The 26,324-nt window shown below is 34.7% G+C and overlaps 1 protein-coding gene across 50 annotated transcripts in view; it reads right to left on the bottom strand.

Moving 5' to 3' along the window:
* Positions 1-26,324, bottom strand: part of MADD (MAP kinase activating death domain) — a 93,999-nt gene that overhangs the window by 50,506 nt on the left and 17,169 nt on the right. For 15 of the 50 annotated variants that reach the window (XM_087921492.1, XM_026708066.2, XM_087921498.1 and 12 more), the window contains exons 4-18: positions 25,535-25,838; positions 25,104-25,235; positions 24,287-24,400; positions 23,671-23,751; positions 21,134-21,190; positions 18,743-18,921; positions 17,736-17,971; positions 17,288-17,444; positions 15,446-15,549; positions 12,775-12,968; positions 12,222-12,502; positions 11,244-11,383; positions 7,690-7,791; positions 3,225-3,327; positions 226-412 (exon numbers count right to left, since the gene is read on the bottom strand). In XM_087921492.1, the coding sequence (XP_087777618.1) occupies positions 226-412; positions 3,225-3,327; positions 7,690-7,791; positions 11,244-11,383; positions 12,222-12,502; positions 12,775-12,968; positions 15,446-15,549; positions 17,288-17,444; positions 17,736-17,971; positions 18,743-18,921; positions 21,134-21,190; positions 23,671-23,751; positions 24,287-24,400; positions 25,104-25,235; positions 25,535-25,838 (2,371 nt within the window). Of the gene's footprint in view, positions 1-225; positions 413-3,224; positions 3,328-3,770; positions 3,831-6,479; positions 6,519-7,689; positions 7,792-11,243; positions 11,384-12,221; positions 12,503-12,774; positions 12,969-15,445; positions 15,550-17,287; positions 17,445-17,735; positions 17,972-18,742; positions 18,922-21,133; positions 21,191-23,670; positions 23,752-24,286; positions 24,401-25,103; positions 25,236-25,534; positions 25,839-26,324 lie in introns of all 50 variants that reach the window. The other 35 variants (XM_087921500.1, XM_087921499.1, XM_087921474.1 and 32 more) reach the window with 7 other exon arrangements.

Raw genomic sequence — 26,324 nt, 5'->3', positions numbered from 1 at the left:
AAAAAAAACATTTGGTCAAGTATTACCTACATTTCATTCAAAGGTACTAACAGTGCTTTATCAGAAAGCAATTTTCTCCATTACTTTGTATTATTTTATTCTTCATATTTTAAGATTTATAGTAGCAGTTCCCTTGTGAGGCACCTTAAATAAGCTTCAGAACAGAAATCCACAGCAAAATTCATTCATAGATGGATGAGGGGGAAAAATAAAAATAAAACTAACCACATCCTGGACAACATCCTGTCGAGCATCCTCCTCTGACTGGATAGTGCGATTAAGCTTACTTAACACAAACATACGGAGTTGCTCACTTTCCAAGAGCCGACGTACTCGCTTCATGTTTAGCCAACCAATTCCTTGTCCATCTAGGACATTGTGAACCACCTCTTTCAAGAACTGCTGATTTTCACTATAAGAATAAGAGGCATATAGTAAAAAAAATTCAACCCAAAATTTCTGTAGTTTTTGTATCACTATATTATTATTAAAAGAAAGGCCTTTTTTATTATTTATATGTAACAGCATTCCTTAATATCCTTGGACTGCAAGACTTAAGAACTGAAAGCATATTATATATTATTTTGCTTTATGTAGCAACTTTAAGCATCAATTGTTTAAAAAGAAAATAAACATATATTGTTGCTGTTTTTGAAAAAAGAAAATGTTGGCTTAAATAAGGAGGAAGAGATTTCAGAGGCGCAAAGATTCTTATTAGTGGTGAAGGATAGACCATAACGTAATCATATTCAGAGAGGAAAATGGTAATTTGTTGGATGAAGCATATGCCTAATACAAAATGCAGTAGTATGTCTACTAATGAGAACCAATATTGTAACATTAGGCCTTGAGGGAAATATTCAGAAGCCATTACAAAAAGGGTAAAAGCCCTGAAAAGGAATTAGTTAGCTATTAAGAAGAGGCTGATTTCTCTGTAACTTACTGAGATATAAGAGGAAGAGAAGAAAAACACAAGCAGAGTTTCAAGATTCTACTAATATGTCAATGAAGCTTAGTTCTAATTTTCTTGTAGAATCTGTTTCCTGATCTGTACAATGTTGAAGGTTTGACAATTAAGGTTCCATCCTTCTGAAACAGCATATATCCAGAAATTTATATTTCACATGTTATGATACTTAGGAAGATATCTAAGTCAAGAAGGATATGCAAATATAAAATATAAAACTCAAATCAAAGTAATTAATGATAAAATAATATCAGTTAGTCTTCATGGACAGCCCTTTAATTAGTTATACAAATTTGTGCTTGAACCACTGATGCAGAAGAACAGGAGGATTGCAAGAATTACAGTCAAGTTTAATCTGAAAATTGCAAAATTTGCAAGAAAGACATACTGCTTGTGATTGGATGTTAGGATGTTAAAATTGGAAATAGGAACTAGGGAAATATAATTCAATTGCACGGTCTAAGAAACAGAAATGAAGGAGGAGAATGACTTATAGGCTTCTGCCAATGTAGTGACTTCTTCGTTGGTAACAGTCTTCTAACAATCACAATAATACCTGTATATGTGGACATTACCATGTAGTGTACACAAAATGCAAAATATACAGGGGTGGGATGCTACCGGTTCTGCCTGACTCTATAGAATCAGTAGCTCTGAAGAGCAGCAGACACCCAACTGGTTCTGTGTTTGCTGCTGTTTGGCCCTCCCACCCGCCTGGGCTCTCACCTGTCCTTTATTTCCTGCTTTTTCAACCTCAGCTGCTTTATGTGGCACAGCTGAGGTTGAAAAAGCAGGAAAAAAGTGGCTTTTCAAACACTGCGCACCTGCACGCAGCACTTTTCAGCTGTCTGGGCAGCAAAGCTAGAGGTTTTTTACACACGCGCACAGCAAAACTCAGTCACCAGTAGTAACACTGGTTGAATCCCACCCCTGAAAATATATAATACCAATGGTACTGATACAATGAAATGGAAGAGCTGTAATGAGAGTAAAGATGTGATCAATAACTCTGAAACAGTCACAAAGTGTTCATGCTGAAATTCCAAGTCAAGCTAAAGTGGAAGAACAAAGCCAACTTGTTTGCATTATATTATATTCCCTATTTATAAAACCTCTAATGCTAGAATATGCAATCAGATCAGCATTCCAGTCATTATGAGGTCAGAAGGCTACAGAAGTTGTTTGAGTATGACAAGCAACAGAAAAAGAAACCGTAAAGTTTCTAATCAAACTATGCTAGCTAATCTGGAGAACAATACAATGGCCAATAGATTGGAAGAGATCAGTCTGCATGCCAATACCAAAGAGAGTTAGTGGGGTATATAAACTATTGTATGCCAGAAAAATAAATGCATATAACCACATATTAGAGCCCTTCACAGAAAAGAAGATGCTTGACATTCAAGCTGGTTTTATGAAAAGGATGAGGAAGTAGGGATACTGTTTCAGGTATACATTGGAGAAAACAAAAGAATACCCCTTCAAAAGGCAATGCTTTCTTTCTTTCTTTCTTTCTTTCTTTCTTTCTTTCTTTCCTTTCTTTCTTTCTTTCTTTCCTTTCCTTTCTTTCAGTAAAGAAACCAGCAATTAAGAAATGCACTGCAGATTAGCGCTCTGTAGGATAGCAAAAGATACTTAGATGTCATGACGTATCTATTCCTACAAAGATCAGAATCATGCAGATTCTGATAATAGTTTTTGCTATAATATTCAATTACAGTGTAAGCTGTATTTTGAAGAAGCAAAAATATTCTAAACTTTGAATTGGAGAAAACCTATTTTGCTCGAAGTACAAATGACCAGGCTGATGATTATGATATTTGGACATATTATGAGAAGACCTAGCTCTTTTAAGTCTACAGTGCTAAGAAAGATAGAAAGAATCAGAAAAGATGATGACTAGCAGCAAGATGGATGGACTTGATTACTGGGATGAGGGGTACTCCACTAGAAGATTTGAAATGCCGGCTAGGGACATATGATTTGTCTGTTTGTGTGGCTATCACGTTATGGCTTCTAGGAGACATCGTAAAATTCTCAGTCTATAAGAATAGCAAATATATATATTTTTTAAAATGAAGCAAGTAGCTGTTGACATAAAGTTAAAAATAGAAGATCCCATTCCTTGTTTGGTTGTTTTCTCTCTCTTCGAGGCAACTGACTTCAACAGAGAAGGCAGGTAGTAGTTGCAGAAGCTTCAGAAATTAGGCAATGTAAAAAAAAGCTACTTGCCAAACTATGCTTTACATTTTTTTACCTGGAATTACTGGTTCGTCCTTGTGGTGAAGGAGATTCCCTTTTCACTGTTGGGCTGTGCTTTATAACAGAAGATTTCTGATCTACAAGTGCTCGCCTGTTTCCTGCATGAGTAAAGGGGCAGAATGAGAAAACATTTGCTGAGAAAGATGTTTTAAGTCCATAAATGCTACTAATGAGACACACAGGAATTAGCTAACATTCTGTTTAAAAGGACGTACAAAAAAACTTGAAAAAGCAGCAGCATATTTTGTATTACTGCATCATACATCGGCAGAAAACAGTAATAGGAATGAGACAAAAGAGAAGATGGTAGTAAGAGCAGAAGGTGAAAAGCAGGAGAAGCTCAGCTGCTCTGCATGCATTTCTGCCACAAGAACCATCTTCGAATTCGACAACATATGGAAAAGCATAATGTGATATGGGAAAGTGATTAGTAGAGACCATACAATCTTGGTTACCAGTGGTAAAGTTGCCCAAAAGACAGGCACAAAATGCTTACTGGGAATTGGTATGTCATGCACAACTCATGATGCAAAGGACCCACCTTCGTTGCTTACTGGCCCAGCTTCAGTAATAATCTCCATTATAGTATTTAGCCCAAATACTGGGACACAAAATAAACAATTAGTAGTATACTAGTAAAATCACCACCAAAATTTATAGATTAAATTAGAAGCTTCCCTCATTGCTGATTAAGTGCTGTAGGAGTAATCAGGGAGTGGGAGGTAAAATCAACTAAATAAAACTACCAGTAGTCTTGGGAGGGCAAGAAGACCATAACACTATATTCTCTCTTATTCATGCATTTACACTGGTGTTGCACTGAACCAAGTCTCAGATTACCAATAATTAGAATAAAATAGTTGAACATCATCACTTTCACATAAAACTCCCTCAACAGTATAGTGTATTTCATTGCTAGAGCTATAGATTTCCTAATCCCCCAATTCTTACTGCAAAATTTCTAATTTCTTCCTTCTTGTTAAAGTTTAAAAACATACAGCCACCTCATATTTGCAGTGTAGATTTGCCCTTAACTGATTTTAAAGTTATTATAAAGCTGGAAGGTAACTGTGTATTCCATTCAAAATTATATTTTTTGTTCCAAAAACAAATTACTTTCCTTTAAGAAAATGAAGGAAGGTACATTAAACTCAAATCTAAAAGAAATTGCTGAAAAGGATAATAAAATATTGAGAAATGGAATCTAATGAGATACTATACCCAGAAATGGGCTGATGGGGGTTCAAAGGGGTTCAGGAGAGCCCCTAGCTATGATTTTGTGCAGTTCAGAGAACCCCAATCCCACTCCTGGCTGGCCCTGCCCACCCATCCCCTCCCCTCCCAGGAGTCCCCATGCGGCCCATTTTAAATGCAGGTAAGCGCAAGGCGCACGCAGAGGCTCAGGGAAGGCAAAAAATGGGCCTCCCGGAAGTTAGGGAAGGCCAGAAATGGGGCTGTTTCCAGCTTCCAGACAGCCTCCGGAGCCCGGGAAAGGCAAAAACACCCGCCCCGCTATGGTGCAGGAGGCCAACTAGGCTATGCCCACCATGGCCATGCCCACCCAGCAACCGGGCAGAGAACCTAAAATTTTTGAAGCCCACCCCTGACTATACCTAGTGAATCTACTGCAAAGTTTTCTAATACTTTATTTACCTGAAAGGAAGCATATTTTGTTTCCACGAATAGTTTATTTCTAAAGTGGGAGAATTATATTTGTTGAGAATTCAGTAAAGGAGCAGAAGCACATAAATATTGTTCAGTCCAGTCTTTCTTTCTTTTTTAAAAAATTCTGGATTGTCTTCCTTTTGGTTAAATATGTTTTTAAAAATTCAATATATGTTAACTTTGCTACTATACTATCCATTACTATTATGACTCTTAAGAAAGACAAGTCTCATCTATTCCTAAACTGATACCCTGCTAATTCTTAAGCTTTTTTAAAAAATCTAGCTACAAAGCAAACAATTTAAAGTAAAGAGCTGGTTTTCAGCCACTTGCAATTTTTATTCCCTAAATGCCTCTGATTCAAACATCAACCATGCCTAAATTGAAGAGGAAAAGGTGGAGCTCATTGCTTTGTAAGAAGAGGGGGGAGTTGCAGCAGGAGAGCTACAAGAGGAATATCCTGAGGAGGAAGCAGGAAAGGCTACAAACAATGAGGGAAGTGGGAGAAGGTAAGAAAGCATCTGACTATGTGCATGTACATTTGTGCAGGGTTGGTCAAAAAAGTCAAGATGGTGGTTGTAACCACAAAACTGAAACCCTGCCCTTTTTTACATGCGTGCATTAAAAAAACAACAAAGATGGGGGATATCTTTGCAGGGTCACAACTGCCGTCTTGACTTTCTGACATTCCCTGAAGAAGCCCCTACATATGTGAGTGTGAGTCTGTCTGTAAGATAAGTTGCACAATTCCTGTGAGAGGAAGATGGCAGTTTCTAAATTTGATAAATAAATAAATATAGTATGCATTTTGCGTGGATGATCCAGAGAAAGAAAGATGAGAGTTTGAGACCGACCTTGAACAAAATAGATTTGTGTTTTGAAGATCAGAGTCAATCTCAGTCATACAATTTATATTGTGGGTTAGTTCCTTTTAGCCTCGTAAACTTATATTTCTGTGAAATTGGCATTTCATGACAAAGTTTATTTGCTTTCTTGTTAAAAGCCCCATATTGTTCTAATATTCACTCAAAAAAAGTGGGAACCCCTATTTATATATTATTTATCAAAAAGGCAGAAGTACAGGCAAAGAAACTATTTCAAAGGTTAAAAATATAATTGGTATAACATATAACAAGAGATCACACTGAACAGGAGGAGTTGTCAAAAAATGATAAATTGCAGAAAATGAGACAAAAACATGAAAAGAAATGGAAACACCCATCACTGTTTTCTTCCAATGTGTGTTATTAATATTAGATTTTACTTAACAGAAATGTGAGCCATAAAAAATATGCTCATTAGAATGTAAGCAGATGGAAACATTTTGAGATATCATGCAGGAACTTTAGAGTACTCACATTCCTTTTCAGTTACTATTTTATTTATTTAAAACATTTACATAGCCGTCCATCTTATATCAAACTCTGGGCGGCTCCCAATCATTTGCGGATGTATATTTTACAGAAAAACACACACCCAGGAAAGAAAGTTATGCTATCCAAAGCAAACTTTAAGGCAGCAACACAAAACCAACTTTTGGCCTTTATCATTAAAAGGTCAAATGTTAGCAAGACATTATACCAACCTTTATCCATATCCCTTCCCACTTCCAGATTAAAGTAATCTTTACCGATGAAAATGGAGAAGGGGAAGAAATAAATAAAATCAACTTATTACAAAGAAAAAAATATAATTTTCTAATCATATACAAGAACTGAAAAGGCAAACAAAGCCTCCTTCTAACTGAGCAACCAAAAAGTCCAAGTACAAAAAAATGATAAGGCTTATGTTCATTAGTAAATCTGACTAATATTGACTGCAGTAGATATAAAATAACCGTAACTTCTACAACCTGTATTTATTCTTCACTCTTCATATTGCTGAATGGTTCAGCCATGACTATCCACAGGAAATATAAGGCCATGACACATTGTGTCTTAAGAATTTTAGTCACAAATTGGGATGCAAGTAGAAGAGAATGGGATTCATTACACAATAGAGCTAGTTCTTGACTTATAACCTTAACAACCTTTCAAGTTATGAGCACTGAAAAAAGTCCAGTCTTTGAACTTACAATCATCAGATCATCCCAATGTTCATGTGATCACTATTCAGGCACTTGACAACTGGTTCACATTTATGACCAACTGCAGTGTCCTGTGATCATGATTTGTGACCTTGATTGATGGCTCCCAGCAAAATCCACCCTTTTGGAAGAATGGAATCCCACTTATGACTGTGGTGTTTGCTTAACAACCATCATAAAATGGATTTCACTTGACTTATGAAGCAACAGCTTACAACAGAAATTCTGGTCCCAATTGGGGGTCATAAGTCAAGGGTTACCTCTATTGCCGTGTGTCATTATTTTTGCATTAATATGACTTCTGGGGGACACCTTTGCATCCCACGTAATTAACTGTAACAGCTCCCATCAGAAAGATTATTAATATATTCAATCTCAAATTAATTTCCCACTTAGCAAACATTTATATGTAGAGGTCATTAAAAGTTAGTTTATATGAAGGCTCTTGAAACTATTAGTGTTCCGCATGACTGATATAGTAAAATGTTACCAAGGTAAGAAGACATATGAACAAAGCCACACTAAGTATACTTCAATGGTTGCTGCCATTCCAAAGTATGCTCCATACATGCCATGAATAGAGATCTGAAAAACATCCACTCAGGATTCCTATTTTTTTCATTATCCTATTTCATTGGGGAAGAGGATATATTTTGTGATTATTTGGCAATCAATTATGAAAGCATTAACTGGCAATGAAAACAATTACCTTTCAGACTAGGAAATGGAGTGGTTTTGTCTCTCACAGCTTTGGATGGAAGTGCTAAATTGGAAAGACTAAAGCTTGTGCTGTGGTTCTTGTATAGGCTACCTATAATAAAAAGAAAATATATCAAGTAATCTAATCATTCCCTTATTTCATTTGACTATTTATTCAGCTATTTATATGTGAGCTCATTTCTATCCTTCTCAGATTAGGAAGTAACTTAATATGTATCTTCACATTTTTTTCCCTTTCTTTCAGTCATGTCTAATTCTTGAAGATTGTCTGTGGCCAAGTCCTTAAAAGTTTTCTTGGCAAGGTTTTCAGAAGTGTTTTCCCTTAGGCCAGGAAAACGTGACTGGCCCAAGGTCATCCAGCTGCCGTTGTGGCTAAGGCAGGACTAGAACTCACTGTCTCCTGCTTTCTAGCCTGATGCCTTAACCACTATAGCAAACTTGCTGTCATCTTCATGACAGCATTTAATATGCATCTTTTAAAAATATAAATTATAATCAACAGAAGACCACTAATGGGACATTATTGTCAAAATCAAAACTAGAACAAATAAGAAGAATATATCAGGAACAAACTTGCTATTTCAATTTCATCACCTATTTGTTAAGTACACAAATTCAGCATTTAAGTCCTATTTATGTTTTTACTTAGGCCATCAATGGCAGATTCTGTCTCTTCATATTTTTTTTGATTAGAAGTATTTGAGGCACATTTTGGACATACAATAGGAAGAGAAGAGGTAGAATAAATGGCTCACTTATTTTATCTCCTATGCATTTCTACCTATTATTTACAAAATAATTTTAAATACATGCATTTTTAAAAATTCTAATTTTTTTTTGCATCACATTTTTCAGATATCTGATGTATAGTAATTAATCACAAATCATCTATTTTAATTTGACAAAAAAGAATTTTACATTTTTCTTTAAGAAAATGCATATCACTTGTAATTAAGATGACAATTAAGAACTAAATAGGCAGCATCAAAAGTTAATGAAAAGAAACTCACTTGCTTTAAAAAAAATAAATATATCACTGATGTTTTTTTAAAAAAGTGTTGTAACTTCATAGCATCTTATCAAAAAGGTAAAATGTAATCATTTTTAAGAGTATATTTGAGAGGGAGCCTGATGGATCCTCCTGAGCAACTACTATTTGCTACTACTCAAAAGCCCCTTTCTTCAATCACTACTGGTTGTTGTTTTTTAAAGTCAATTGATCAAAAATATTTTGAAACAACAACCACTCCTTTAAATTATACTAGAAAACAAACCATAACTAAAATGACATGAGAGACTCAAGTATTTAAAAAAAAAAATTCAAATTTTCCTGTACAATTTACAGAAGATAAATGTAACCCCAAGTAACCCAAATTTTAATATAGCTGAGGTATGTCTGTTCTTTACTCAAGTCTGCTAGTCTTCTTGGCACATCAGCTCAGAGAAAAATCTTCACTGGATAATATTGCTGACTAGATACTGAGTAGCAACATCAAGCCCAAGAACTCTCTCGAATCCCTTCCAAAACAGACTAAACCACCACTCCTAAAAAGACTATAGCACTGATTGGAGTCACACAATTCAAATCAAACTGTGCTTCTTCTTAGAAAGCAGGGTGGAGTTGATTTAAATAAAGTCAATTTAAATCAACTCGATTTAAATCATAATTTCTAAAGAGCAACTGTCATCTCTGTCCTGCAGCGGCTGCTCCTCTGACCCACTGTTGACTCACCAACAGTCCCATTCATTTTAATGGGATGGCTGGTGATGCGACAATGACACAACCAGGTGAGGGACATGGCGGCAGCGGATGAGTTGATGCCCGCTATCAGGCACTGCCATGATCGATCTGAAATTACAGGTGCTCTTTAAATGTAAGGACTCATTCTTGCTGGTAATTAGAATCTTTAATATTATTATTTGTAAACAAAATGAAGGTTTCCTATTTAGAATGCATGTTATCTCAGCTTGCAGAGCTTGGATTCACTGAAATTTGATTCATTTACAAAAATGTAAATATTGCAGAATATACAGCCTCATACTATATAACTAAGCTCCATTTCATGCTGAATAAACTAAATTATTAATGTATCTTAAATAGAAAACTATCTTTAGATAGATTTTTTTTACTCCAAAAGCATTTTATTAAAATAAATTTGATACAAATAAAAAAAAAATCCCATTTAAATTTTAAGAAATCCATTTTTTTAAAAAAATCATCAATTTCTATCCATCCTGTTAAAAAGTAATATTGCAAACTTCCTTTGAAAATCATTGCTAATTAAAACGAGTAAGATAGACTGCAAGTACATCTAAGAATCACTAGGGAGAGGAGGGACAAGCCAATGGTACTATCTTCTTCCTCACATATTAACATGTCCAAAATGGCTCTTATTAGGAAAGGAAAATAATTGTTTACTAGCAAAGAAATATCTGTGATTGCTTGATGGCCATCTTAACTGGAGAATTTCAGTTTCAAAGCTGGCCAAAGACCTATAACAATATCCAACATATGGAACTAGCATCAGCCAAAAATTCTATTAAACATGTCTGTGAACTCCATTTCTTTTTTTAAATTTACCACTGAATTCATTTATTTAATATTACAGCAGCTGTACCTAATTTCCCCTCTAAAGCATAAAGTTATTAACAACCACAAAGTACATTTAAAAATTACTTAGAAAGAAATCTATTAATATTTAAAGCAGAATTTCAAAAAGGTATAGCAGAGCAGGAGGAATTATTCTTAAGCCTTTATATAGTAACATGGATGCTTCAAACACAAACACTGTCAAAAACAGCATTATTAAATTAGTACATGCCTAACAAAATAGCACCCTTATGTATGTCAACCTCATCCCAGCCAAAGAACAGCATTTCAAACAGGGACCCCAATACATTTCAGAGTTCACAAAACATGTTATCCATTTTATATCACAAGATGTGTTCTGATTACACATTCCATTAGCCTCAAACCAATTTCACTAATAGTTAAATGTTATGGGGTCCAAAACAACAATGATATTGTGTATCAAAATCACATGGAGATTGAAGTTCAATTATTATTTAGTAAAACTGAAAAAATAATTGCAGCATCATGAAAAGTTCTCAGTAAGAGATCATACAATAATGCATATTAATTGTTCTAGAAACTGTGAATTCAGAAGTAAAAGATAAATGCTAAGTTCCCTAAATCATAGTGATGGCTATGATAGATAGACTGGATAATTACATATTTCCAGAGGCAGTGCAGAGACCATTTTTTCCAAGATCTGCTACCTGACCTAACCTTTGGATAAAATCTGTCATTACATTTTTTCACAAAATAATGTCACCTCCTATTCTTTTATGCATCTCTCCTGGTTTTATAAAAGCCATAATTAGAGGACTGCTACATATACAGCAATAATCAGAACCATGTGGCTTTCATGGTACCTAGGATTAACAACTTGCTTCCACAGTAGGTTTTTCCCCCTTTGAATCTCTTCTCCACGTCTTCCCTCCTATTATTTAAACCAGTATGCACGAAATAAGGATACCTACTGGCAAAAGACATAATACCCCCAAAACCTTCACTGCTGTTATTGGAGACTGTAGAATTTGGGGAACTGGCATGAGAATCCGATTCTGCATCAGAGTCATTTCCCAGCTTTAAACTATTGGGACGCAAAGGTTTTGGAGGCCTTGAATAAAACAGGAAAAAAGAAACACATTATTTGCAGCATTTTGTATTTACGGCCATAGTAGAAATGGGAAAACATTGTGATTATCGCAAAACTTCTTTGTGTTTAACTATGACAGGATCAGAAAACCATTACACAAAGCAACATTTATTCTGCAGGCCATGGCCGGCAGGATTATTAAATTCATTAATCATTCACTCAGTTAAATAAATAAATATCTAAAAATAGATACAGAATTTTATGGCAAATCTATCGCAGTACACATGGGTAAACCAAAATGCATAGATTGTTTAAAACCCTCTGCAGCTCTCCCAGTATTCCACAAACCCAAATCCCTCACCCACATTTTGCAGCTAACCAGTAGTGAAGAAAGGCTTTAATTTCATTTTCTCTCCCAAATATATCAAACAAGAGAAATAATGCCATCCTTCCCTACTGTGCAAATCTTTTGAAAATGGATCATCTGGTTCTCCAGATTCTAAGTACCAGAGGGTCCGCTAAAGTAATCCATAGATTTTTTGTCTCTATTACATATTTCATATACTGAAGATATGCAGAAGCATATGACATTAATATAAATTCCATGGACAGTCACACAACTTTCTTCTTTCTACTGCTACTTTTGCCTCTTCCCTGCACTCTAAGAAGCCTACATATTGTTTTTAGCATCTTTAATATGGGACATAAATATTACTTCCTATAAAGGTAAACAAGAATACTATGAATCCAGAATTAAGAATGTAGCTGAATTGCAGAAAATTTCTTAGAAAATGGATGCTACCACACAGAAAGGACCAAATTTATTTTAAAAACCAATGCTGAATATAACAATTCTCACCGACTGCCATTGAGATTCTGATTGAACTTTGGAGTATAGCTTTCTTCCTGCTCATCTTCCTCCTCTTCTGTTGGGAATCCATACTGTGGTTCAAAATATGGATTATCATACTCTCGTTTCTTCACCATTCCTTCTGTGGAATTCAAGCTGAATGAAGGGCTTTCGCTTTCACGATGATCCACAGTCACCTTGGGAAAATTTGGCTGTAAAGGCAAGCTGGAAAGGTGATTTGAAAATCCAACTACCATCTTCTCTTCTACCTCTGCTGAATCAGCTGATTCCTGTACAGAGAACAAGACATGAATTTGTTTCAGCTAAAGCTAAAAGTCGTAAAACGGGGCAAATTCACTTAACAAATTTCTCACTGAGCAACATAAACTTTGGGCTCAATTGTGGTCATAAGTTGAGGACTACCTGTACTGAAATTCCAGTATCCCATTTCAGCAGAAAGGTACCAGGCATCCCACTGACTACTATTTAAACCTTCATAATTATAACTATTTGTTCCTTTAAAAGCCTTATAGTTTTTTTTACCATCTAGCCTATTACTTACATGATTAACCCCATGGATAACGGTGCTAGGACTACTGCTGGCTGTAGTGCTCGAACTTGACCGAGGTTGGTTATTATCTTGGGAATTTTCACTGTCTGGAGCCTGTTCATCCATATCTGCTGTGTATTCCTGGAAATCATCAAACTCCACTTCACTTGCATCACCCAAAGCTGCATGAGTTAGTGGGTCCACATCTGCAAAAGACATTAGACCAAAAAAAAAACCATGTTAACAATAAGAGCAGTTCAAAATAGAACTAGTTATTCAAAGGAAAGAGGACTAATTCAAACAAAGGGTAGACTCTGCTGGTGATGTCTTTATTTGAATGCTTTTATTTGGATTTCTGAACTGAACAAAGGGTTAGAGAGTAGGCCTCAATGACCTGTTTCTGTTCAATGTCTCGGTGACAAAACATTACAAGCGTCACACACAGGAAAATCATACTCCTCCCCAAAAGACATTTGTAATTAATTTTATGATCCCATGTAACGATCTCTGTGCTAGAATATTTATATATTTTATGGACAAAATATATGTCTTTTAAATCTTTTACAATATAAAGGTATCTTTGAGTAAAATTTGATTCCTGATGACACCTATGCAGTTTCATGGCAGCCTTATGGAAATGATTTATGACTCTAGTTTATGACTCTGGAATTCCCAAATGACCCCCTCAACCAACTAGTAACAAAGTCTTAGCTTTCAAGGTTATCCAAGCTTAAATCATGTTTTACTTATGCCAAATTCACATTCTTGACTGTTATTATTATAAAGATGTTATTGTTTAAATCGACCAGATGACAATGCTACAGAAAAATGCACAGGATGTGTACAACCCTTTTAATTTAGATTATTAAGTATTTTTCAGGACCACCAAGTGTGGCATTATTCTAAAATAGCTTTTGAAGCAGCATTATAGTTGATTCAAATCCTGATTCAAAACCTGTCTCATAAGTGGTTGCTAGAAAAATCCTGACTTTCTTGATCCCCAGTGTTTATGAGAAGCTATAAGAATTTTTGTGAGGAAATACCACCAATGTGTAGATAATTTATATTCTTTTTTTCTTCCATGAATCACAAGATGTAAAATTCCTAAACATACGTATGCTAAAAATTGCAGAATGGAACAAGATGAAACTTAATCTGGATTAAGAAAGTACTATTGTGAATAAATAAAGAAGCTAATCAGAACCTGAGGTAACTGATCTTAGCCAGAGTTGCTAAAGGTTACTTCTGGTTGTATCATTATCTATAGAAGTATAGAAAATATTGTTTGAAGCAAGTCATAAACTTCAGCTTCTTTAATAGTAATTTTTATTGTTCCTTTTCACCTTTTATACATATTAATCTTGATTTTAACAGTACTGTGTCATCATTATTATACAAATTATTATACACACCAATCTCATGTAAATATCTACATTTATACATCTTTATATACATTAATATACTTTTATCTGTAATTTTCTTATTTCCTTTATCTTTATTTCTATTGTTCAACCAATTATACCAATTATCCCAAATTTTGTAATACTCTGACTCTTCTCTTTTAATTTTAATGTCAATTTGTCCATTTTAGCACAAAGGTCCTGTTGCCCTTTCTAATTCTCTTTTCTATTCCTCCGTTAGGTTTTTAGTTAACATTTTAGTCTTTTCTCTTTTAATTTTTACACCTGATATTTCTCCATATTTTGCTAATTCTCTAATTAAAATATTCCTGTCTCCAAAGGGTCTTCTATGAAGAATACCAGGTCATCTGCAAAGGCTTGAATTTTATATTCTTTTTAAATTCTAGTTCCTTTTACGTCTGAGTTCTGTCTAATTTGGATTAATAAAATTGCTAGGGTCAGGATGAAAAGCAGAGGTGAAAACTTCAGCTTTTTAAGGAAAAAAAAAGATGCTACATGTATACTGCAGAATGTAATGTAGTATTAGCCTCCAGCATAATTTTTATTTCCAAGAATGACTTTGGGCCTTACACATTGACATTCTTAATCAATAAGACATGAATGTTTATTTAATTAAGGTTTGCTAAATAAACTACAACTGGCTGGATTCACACAGCATACCAAATAATACTGTGTTTTAAAGCAGACTGATCACAGCTATAATGTACTTTGTTGATTTGGACATTACATGTTTGCATGTAGACATTATTCCTTTGTATTGTGTAGTGGTTAGACCATGTCTGGAATATTATATCCAGTTCCAGAGACATGTTAGGAAATACATTAACAAACTGGACTATGGATAATCAGGAAAAGGTTGTAAGTTTGAGGTCTGTAGAAGAAAAGATTGTGGGGGAACATGATCTTCAAGTGCCTGAAGATTGCGAAGTAGAAAATATAGCAGGCTTTTCAAAGTTGCTCCAGAAGACAAGCAAAGAACAATGGTTTAAATTATAATGGTACAGATTCTAGTTAGACATTAGGAAACATTTTGAAACAGTAAAAGCTGTTCAGTAATGAAAAAGACCTCTTTGGGATATGTAAGACTCTTTTTCACTGGAAGTGTTCATTTAAATGATGGGTGACTATCTGTCAGTGATGCTACAGTAATGGATTTTGGCAGTGGGCAGGGGATTAACCTAAATCTCCAAGATCCTTTCCAATTCTTACTTTCCATTATTCTATTATTTCATTCCATTCCATTCCAGATCAAGGGTACTTACTTGGAGTATCACCATTGATGTCACATTTCATCATTTCACTAACAAAGTCACCAAGGGATGAATAAGAAGAGCTGGAGCCATCATAGTCCACACTGTCACTCCCACTGTTGCAAAGGGAGAGAAAATAGAAAAAAATAAATTACATAAGAGATTTAGCAGAATTTTTTTTATCATGGATTTGTATAACCTTAGTTGTATAGAGAGCATTATTTCTTTGGCCAGGTACCTCTTCCTGGTGCTAATAGCCAGGTTTCAGTCTGGAATTATCACTGCGGCAGGAAAATCTGTCCTGCCTTCCACAGCAGATTGGAAAAGTAGGTTTTTCTCAACTCCATGACAATGAAAACTCTGAAAGGATGAGCAAAACTATGTTCTATGGCAAAATTATAAATTATGTGGAATTAAACAGGCAGTAACGAGAAACCCCAACGGTAAAAGGAAACAGTGGAGGAATTCCTAATATCAATCACTGTCACATGTATGGCACATGTAGAAAACATATTCTAACTCTGCAAACAAGAGAGAGAAAGAAGAATGCCCAGGGACAACTCAGGGAATAGAAAATAGCATTTTCTCCTGTGTCTCATGGAAAGCATTTCAACTTATCAAACAGTGTCAGATAAGGATGGAATCCCCAAAACAGCAAACCGCAATCTGCAACTACTAAATTTTGGAGAACTTATTTGCCATTCTCAGGAAGTGTGAGCATGATATCCCTGTTCACTACTTAACCAGATAAGGAAATGAATGGCCCTGGAGCTTCTGCCTCTTAAAGATCTGTTTCCCAAAGGCAACATAACCTCATGCTATATTGCTCCAGAAACAAAAAGTAAAGAGATAGCGTACAATTACATTTTCAATACAAAGGAAAAAGAGGCAATTTTGCCAGGCAATACACTTCTGAGAACAGCAGCCCAGAACTTAACAAGTATTAACAGCTGTACCATTATCTAAACCCTTTAAAAGAAGTCCAAAATGACATTAATGTTCTTGAAGCAGTGTGCCCTATCCAAAATTTTCTCTCAACTTAGGAAGATTCTTCCTCTTGTGCAGATAACAGAGTTCCTCATAAAAACAAAACTCTTCAGTGGAACAACTTGCCTCCAGAAATTGTGAATGCTCCAACACTGGAAGTTATTAAGAAGAGACTTGTCTGAAATGGTATAGGGTTCCCTGCCTAAGCAGGGGGTTGGACTAGAAGGCCTCCAAGGTCCCTTCCAACTCTGTTATTTTAATTCTAAAAAAATTGTTAAGTCAGTTTTGCCCCATTATACGACATTTCTTGCCACATTTGTTAAGTGAATCACTGCAGTTGCTAAATTAGTACAATGGTTATGAAGTGAATCTGGTTTCCCCATTGACTTTGCTTCTCACAAGATTGCAAAAGGTGATCACATGACCCCATAACATTGCAACCATCATAAATGTGAGGCAGTTGTCAAGCATCCAAATGCAAATCACATGACCATGGGGATGCTGCAACTGTCATAAGTGTCATATGTTACTTTTTTCAGTGCAATTGTAACTTTGAATGCTCACTAAGCGAACTGTTGTGACATCGAGGACTACCTGTATTATGTTTTTGGAGCCAGGCAAAACTTTTAATCCTCCTAAGCTTTAAAAGGCTTTTCAAGAATTTTGGATCTGATACTTTTTTGTTCTTTCATCTATATTTTGAATGATTTTTGTTATAAATTATCTGCAATGTGTCCTTGAAACTGATGCTGGAGACAAATAAACAAAAAAATGCTTACGAAGAATGACAAAGTTCATGACAAAGAAGATGACAAAGAATGACAAAGAAGATTGGTTGCATGTAGTTGCATTCCGTTCCTTACTAACCTATCATCAGTAGGATCTGAATCTGTTTCTCTGTCAGCTGGGACATTCATTGCTTCAGCTAGTTGAGAATTGCTGTCATAAACACGATAATGGATTGGCTGCAACTGATGAGCATACCACTTTGGCTTATCACCAATCAGAGCTGGGTCAAACATGTCTATAAACGCAATAAGAAACAAGTAATTTGCCTTATGCCAATCACAAAAATAGTTACAGAAGCCACATGAACATTCTAAAACCCGGACAAATATGGAAAATAACAGTATTTCAGGCTTGAAATAGGTATTTCTAATTTTTATTGGAAAAACAATTCCTTATACTGAACAAATCTTTTTTATTCTTAAGATAAAATCTTAAAACATAGTGGTCAGTTATTTCTCGGCAATATTTTGCATTGGAACATCCCAAATTTAAATCAAGAGGGCCAACAATTTATGATCACACTTACTGTTGTGGATTCTTTGGAAAGCATAATTAGTGGGATTGAGAGACCACTCCCCAAAGTATTCAACTGCTTGTGTCTTGGACAATTTTTCTGCAAATGGTGTCTGTTTTGGTCGTGAAGCTAAAAAGGAATTGGCCTGAAATGCAACCACAGGGCGGGGGAAGAGACGAAGTGTGCGGGTATGCATCTGGAATCCATGTAAAACATTTGGTGAATTGAAGAATCTCACCATAGCAACCCTTTAAAAAGGAAAGATAGGTCATTTAGCAACTAGCATGAAAACTGAAAAGGCGCAGAACATTCATGAATCACCAAAAAAAAATAACTGATGATGCATCCCCAATAAGGAAAGAACAAATGAATAAGTTTGTTCATGCTAACGATCACTAAATTGACTCCAGCCCCAAGGATATCAGCATGTCAGAAGCACTTCTCAACCCTCCAAATGCTGTTTTCATCATATTGCCCACTTTTTCTACAACTAAATTATGAAGTGAGCTGCAGATTGCAAAAGCTTACATTGTTCGGTAAGATTTGATAGTCTAAAAAAGTGCTACTAGGTTACTCCTGTGTTTTGGTTACCATGAATTAACATGGCTGCCCTAAAATGTCAGTAACACTGATAACTTTCTTTGAAGAGCCCAAAATATATTATGTAAATATATACTATTTTAGTATCTTGAATCAAGGCATCTGAAGGACGTTACCAATTTTATACCAGCTATCCTAAACATTTACAAAGTCGGCATAATTCACAGAAGTCATATAACAGCTTCTGCACAAAATATATATAAGCAACATATTAACCATACTACTTAGTACCGTAGATCATCATGAGAAGATCACACTGTTACAACAATTTTATCCAAATATTCATAGATAACCAATGTACATTGTCGGAAGATAATATAACTTTCCTTATCATATATTGCTAAACCGAACACCGGTTCTTCCCAACTAATTGGAAGTTTATTATTTTCATTCAGCAAAAACACAATGCTTCATCTCACCTAGTGGCCACATCCACTGAATCTACATCATTGCCATAAATCAGTGGGTTGAACTCTGTGGACGGTGTGGATTGTAGGTCATTCTGTTGTCTTCCCAGAAGCAATGGGATTTCTTGACTTTCATGAAACTTTTCTAGGTTAAGAATAGGCTGGGTATTCAAACTCATGCTGGCCAAAGCCTGAAGAGCAATATGTTACAAACATAATAAACAAAAATGCCATTGCTATAATACAGCTCTGTCTCATGGGCAAAACACAAACAGTGTGATGTTCCAATATACCCTGGGATCACCTGAGACCTCTTTCAGTTGTTGTTTTTTAATGCCAACAAGAAAAAACGTAATCAATACTTCCTCTGCTTAATTGCTTATCTTTTCTTACATTTGAATAAACAGAAAATAAAAAGAGGGAAATACACAAACTACTGTAAATGTTCTTATACTAAAAAATTGCACAAAACACAAAACATTCACAGAATCAATTAAATCTAATCAGAAATCGCATTTTTTAATTTACCATTTTACCTACTAAAGCTGTTTTATAGAAAAACAGAAAAACTTTGAAATGAAATACTGTGAGATTCATTTATTTATTTAAGAAACTATAAAATACTCTAGGCTCAATAGCTTTGAAAAATAAATCAAGAGTAATCTTGAATTTAAATTCCTCTCTAAACATATTGTAAGAAAAATATTGGAAAATACGATTTTATTAACTTGGCTACATAAGAAAAAAGATACATTAAATGTAAAATAAACTATCAATAGTATTTTGAAACATCCTAAAATACAAAAATTATATTCTACAGTTTTATTTAAAAAGGACTTGGGGGGTGGGGATTGCCTTCGAGTCAATGTTCAATCCAGACAAACCTCCGAACTAGTCCTTGAAGATTTTATTTTATTTTTATTCCATCTTTAATATGCAACGAACATAATGCTCCTTCTCTCTCCTATTTTCTACAACAACAAACCAATGTGATAAGTTTAGCTGAGAGAAAGATAGTGGCTGGCCCAAAGTCATCCAATCTGGTTTCACGTCAAAGCCTGGTGCCTTAACATTGGTTCTGAAAAAATGACTTATTTTGCAATAATTACCAATAATGGAATATGATCCCAACTTTTAAATCTCACAATCTTACTGCATGCTGAATATGAATGTTGGATTCAACTTATAGTTTCAACTTAAACTGCTTTAAAGCATCGGTACCAGGTACTTTTGGACTATTTACAAAGTGTGTACTACTATTACTGTTAATCTTCTCATCACTCCTTATCACCCATCCCCTCCCACTTGTGATTGTAGGACTGTAACTTTGTCACTTGTATCCTTACGATTTATATTGACTGTTTTCTAGTATGATTTGATTGTTGATTGTATCCTTTATACTGAGAGTATTTATACCAAGTCAAATTCCTTGTGTGTCCAATCACACTTGGCCAATAAACTATTCTATTCTATTCTATTCTATTCTATTCTATTCTATTCTATTCTATTCTATTCTATTCTATTCTAAATCAAGTTAAGAACATCCATTTAGAATGCACACACCATCAGATGTCAGATAGGTGGCAATAAGAACTTTTTATCTGTTGGGAAATACACTCTGGAAAAAAAAAGCACATCCAGAGTTTTCTTTTTAGGAACTTATTTAAAAAGTTTTCCCCTCCAAAACATAGATGAGATGGGCTGTGTATTAATTACACAAATATAGTTTGATTTACTGGCATACACTCTAATGACTTTAATACAAACATATGTATTATTAATGTATATTTATTACTTTTTTATTTTAAACATTAGAAATTAGTTTAGAACAAGTTTTTATGGAGAATGGTATACAAATGCATTAAACAGATTAATACAAATTTACATTATTGGGTAGTTATTTCTGGTTCTGAATTCTTAACTCAGCCAATCTGTTCTGAGATTCCAATTTTGCCCTTCATGCCATATAAAAGGAGCAGAGTTAATGCATTCTTCACTGTACAATTACTATGGAAGCCCAGATTCCAAGAAGGCTTAAGTTTTAAACAGTTTTCATCAACTCTTCTGGCTTCTGAAATGGCACTTCTCATATCACATTTGTAATATTCACAAAACAAGTATCTTTATCTTAGTTTAACATGCTGAATATACAAAAAAAAAAAACCCCAAACATCTTAGTTCTCTAGGTTGTACACTAACATTTTCTCAATTTCAACTTCTTTGGAGGAGAGGGTGGTCTACCCTCAAGCCATGTGAATTTCTTTATCTTTCGTTTTAGTTCACCATCTTTCACTGATATCTTCCACCAAAATACCCTTTCTTGTCAAAAGCCAATACAGCAAAATAGACTAACAAAAATTATCCAATGGCAACTTAAAGGAGAAAAAGGTAAAATAAAGACACCTTTTTTTCAGGCGTGAGCAGTTGTTGCTGAGTGATTGCAGACATGCTAATCAGAGTCTGGAGGCAAGATGGAAGATCACATGACAACATCAGCGACAATCAGAGCCAAAGACGAATACATGATCACATAGAGACAGATGGAGAAAAGTCTATTATTACTAATACCACAGATGAGAAAATAAATAAAAATAAAAATAAAAAGCACAGTTCTTGAAGAAGGCCAAGCTGCTTTGCTCCCATACACCTGTTTGTAAACATGTTCCCTTAAAAAGTACTGAGGGCTAGTAAATTGATGCACTACAAATAATTTAACAATACACAAACATCTGATGTTGTGACTGCAGTGAATGGGCTGTAAACATCTTTTTAAATATTTTACATAAGTATTCACATAAGTTTGTTGCCTAGATTCATTACCATCAGTAAAGATTTTTTTTTCATTCTTGCCTTCATTTATTTAATAAAAAATAAGATTGTTTCCTTTCTGCTAGAATAAAATACGGATTTTTATTTTATTCATATTGTCCAGGTGTGTGGGAATGTTGTCAACAGCCCCTTAAACTGTGGAAACAGAAACCAAACAGATCAGAAAGAGAGATTGCAGATTCTACTGCCTGTTGGTCTGTTGCATTAGCTTACACAAGAAACCACATATAATCCTGCTCTTCTGTAAGAGACAGAAGCAGTAGCTTTTGAACTGCTGCTGTAACACTTTACATATATATATATATATATACATATATATACATATATATACATATACACATATATACATATATACATACATATACATATACATATATATATATATATAAAATTAATGATGTACAATGGGAAAACAAGTCATAGAAAAACTCAAAATGTTTAAGGCATACAATGAGTGGGAGGGGTAGGAACAAAAGAATGAGCCTTGTGCAGTTATTAAATTCAAAGTTGGATGTATAAAACCATTTTAAAGAGAGTGGCAAAGCTTTTTATGTGATTCTGAATGATATGAATAGTCCACAGAGTTTGACACACGTCAAATGTAGCTTATCAAAATGACGGTGGAGTAAGGGTGTGATAAACCACACTCTAATGCTGTTTGAAGCATACATATTGATAACAATTCAAAAATAGCAATTCAAGATGATTTCAAAGCTTCATGATCACATCAAGATTGTCGTGTGTATGAATAGATCTCGCATAAAACTCCAAGCCTCAATAAAGAGATTCAATTTTCATCACCATATATATGACTGATTAGGGCTATACAATATTAAACTATAATTGAGTGCTAGTACTACCAAACTTCAAATTGTGGTTAATGTTAACTATATTTAGTTAAAATAAGTTATGTTTAATACACACTTTATAAATGTGGTTTTTTTTCAATGAACCACTATTATTATTAAATAGTATGAATCTGAATAACAAGCGAAACTGTAGGCAATCTAAGGTTGGTCTGATGATCAATTGTAGTTTAATATTATGATTGACCATGATTTTCATTTTATGGCCCATATATTATACCTTTCTAGGATACATATTTTTACTCTGAAGCTTAATAATCCATTATTGGAAACACCATCACAAATCAATTCTATAAATAAATATTCATAAGATTGCTCCATAAATATAGGTATAAATTAATAGAACGGTGAAATGACAGGAAATAGGCAGAAATTGGACAAACTGAAAAGAACAGAAGTTATTTTACTCTCTTAAGAAAATGTTATGGTGACTACCCAAACAGATTTTGGACATGCAACCCCTTTTCAGCTTTTTTTTCCTTCTCATCCACAATCTAGTACAGCACTGGGGGTGGGGGGGAATCATTACTAGTTCACTAGTATTTTATAGCTGACCAACCTAATTGAGCTTTTTAAAAATAATAATCAATTATTAATTATTAATGTGATTGTTACACTCTGCAAGTGACTACTCTTACTCTTGATCCAAAGCCTTCCCTTTTGGTTTTCACCCTTTAAATTCCCACATATTCTGACTTCAAAAGAAACACGGTATATTTCTAGAACATAATTCACTGGAAAAAACAAATCTGTATACTTTCATGAAACAAACAATATAAAACAAATTGATTGTTGGTGGGATGAGACAATTACTATTTTGTAAAAATTAGAGAAATGAAAAGGAAGGAAGAAAATTATTACACAGGATGTTTGTTCCAAATCTAATAAGAACTAGGGTTTCTCATATCCTTCTCTAAATACATTATATACATTCCAGTATCTCTTCAAGGGAAGCTATTTTTTGAAGTAACTATCCATTTGGGTACCAGAAATTAGAAGGAACTTCAATAAGTAGCCAGAGTCTCCTTGTTCTAATAGTAATATTATTTCATTACTAATTTTCTTTAATATATACCTCTGATGCTCACAGAGATTTTCCTTCACAAGTAGTAAAATGATGATTATGAAATTATGATCAACTCTGAGCCTGGACCTCTTAAACTTTGGTCCAAGTTTCTGTTGTCCCAACACTCTCATCTTAGTTTTAAACTCCTCTTAACCATACTCACCAGAACATTAACTTACCTGCTTCAGATGCTTTTTCAGTTCTAAAACTTCCGGTTCCGGCAAAGTAGGCAGTAATTCAGCATTTGTAGGAACAATGACCTGAAATTAAAATTTAAAAATAACATTGCATCAAGGAAATCCCTTGAGTGGATTTCTTTTATATATCATGGAAACAAGCTCAATTAACTCATGCACAGGAATCTATGCTCCAAATCAGTGTGACAAAGAGAACCAAATAATCCATCAAATATTAGTGATCAGGAAATTAAGTTGTTTTAGAAGCAGGGAGAAAACAGGTATCTTTGTTAGAAAAAACAATGCGGAATTAGATAACTCATAATACTGACTTATGACCAGTCCTCAAAGTTACAACCGTCATATTACCCTCACAGTCCTGGGACTGCTGCTTGGGTACTTCACAACTGATTTGCATTTATGATAATTGTAGCATCTTGCAGTCACATGATTTGCAACCTTCCAAGCCAGCTTCTGACAAATAAAGTTGATCAAGGAAGTAGGATTTGCAACCATGTGATTGAAATTCCAGTTCCAATTATCAATATAAGTCAAGCACTACCTGTATGCCTAAATGCTTCTCTAAACTATATTTAGCACATAAATAGGAACAAGTTACCTTGTTGGTGTCTAGATCCACCAGCCATACATCATCTGGCATTTTAAAGTCTAACTTATAAAGGAAGAAGCTTGCTGGTACTCCAATAATATAAGGTGTTGGGGCTAGAAGTAGCTGTAATGGGCAGAAAATATTAATAAAAGTCAGATAAGAACAAAACTGGGCAAGTTTAAATACCAATGTATACACAGTATATTTTGGAAGAAGGTATATCAGAAATAAATATAACAAAGCTGAGAAGACAATGAAATAGTTGGGAAACTCAAACTTATACCGCATAGGATGGAAAATATATTTGGAAATAATTAAAGTAATATTGATTTTGAGACCTAATTTCATGTAGAAATAATTCCATCATGTCGGGAACCAGAACACTTACTCCTTGTCAGGCACAAAGCCAGATATCTGCCTCTGAATCAAGCACTCTCTGTCAGACCAGGTGAAAAGGCAATGATGAGTCACTTTGAAAGCCTTATTTAAAAAAACTGCAGGGATTAGTCCAGGCAATTACCAGGACTCCAGCTAACTCAAAGGCATACAATTCTTTTTTCAAGCTACAGTAAATCAAATGTAGAACATTCATTGTTCTAAAGCAACCAATATAAAAAAGTGTATAGAAGGAAAGAATTTAGACTTTCTTTTAGAAAAATAATCCTTTGAAAACATTCTTAATTCTTTCCAAGCACAAGAAAAAATAAATAAACTGAAGATTTCAGTAACAAATAAGCAATACTTGTTAACAGATACATATATTGGCTCTAAGGAAAGTCTTTAGTTGAGTCAAGGTTGGACTGTCCTAACACAATCATTGATATACCTGTTCTGCGGAAGCCATGCAGGTAGGAAGGAGAGGAATCACTGGGAACATGTATTCCAATGGGTAGATCAAAGACACAAATGCCATCACAGACATAGATAGAGCATTGTAATCTCGAGACTGCAGTACTACCTGAGGCCAAAGAAAATTTGCATTAGTGCAAACAAAGCAAAATTCTAAATTTTCTTAAATGCTGCTCAGTTCTATTTTCATTTCCAGTGCTGCTTCCTTAATCAAATGCTAGTTTACACAAAAAGATACAATTATGAAGGACACACCCTTTATTCCTTCATGGACAATAATAGGAAATTATCGATTATGACAAATCTATATAATCTTCAATGCTAAAGCGCTACTGAAACATTGTGGAAAGGCAATGCAGTTCTCACTGCTAAATTATCTACGACAAATCGGCCACATTTTCCTCTCACCTTATGTTCCAGAAGAATGCAGGACAGGACTTGCAAGCAGGCATCCACACCTAACAGCTCCAAGGGCAAATGCAAAGGGAAATCCACCAGAGAAAAGCGGGAAGGGTCGGGGAGGGCAAATGTCAAGGCTGGCTGCAATTCATGAGGTAAAACTTCCACATCCACACGTTTCTGGCCAGCAACTGGCACAGGTGAGCGAAGAAGCCGATAAATCCAAGCCTCAGTTTCACGCAAATCATGTAGCAAAGCACTAGATTTCTCCTCCACAAGCAGTGAGCCTGTGAAAATCCGCCACATGGTGTCCCTTTATTAAAAAATGATAGGATTAATACACCTACTTTTAGTAGTTCTACTGAAAATCCTGCAAAAAACATTAGGTTATAGCTTTGTTTCAAGAGAACAATAAAGATTCAGAAGACACTTTTTGACACTTTGCATACATACATAATATTAAATCAAAAGACGAACCATGGTTTTCTGAACAAGTCATCATGGCATGCTGCAATATATAGCACTGGGCCATAATGGGCAGGTTTATTCATCACATTACACCCAAAGATTACTATATAAAAAGCAATCATAAAATTGTTTATAATGTAGAATCTGTTTTATCAGTTTTATGCATTTGTATAGCATTGCGCCATGCAACAAGTACACATATGGTTGTTGGTGGGGGAGGCCCTGGAACAGAGATCAGACTTGGGAGTATACAGTTCAAATTCTGAATATTATGTTCTCCCGATCTTAGTTTTCAGTCTATGAAAAAACAGAGAGCAGGGCTAAAATGACA

This window comes from Pseudonaja textilis, chromosome 1 (assembly GCF_049901715.1).
Source record: "Pseudonaja textilis isolate UNSWEBS1 chromosome 1, rPseTex1.2, whole genome shotgun sequence".
Lineage (NCBI taxonomy): Eukaryota > Metazoa > Chordata > Lepidosauria > Squamata > Elapidae > Pseudonaja > Pseudonaja textilis.
The sequence above is the reverse complement of the archived record's forward strand: the minus strand, read 5'-3'. Positions and strand labels throughout refer to the sequence as shown.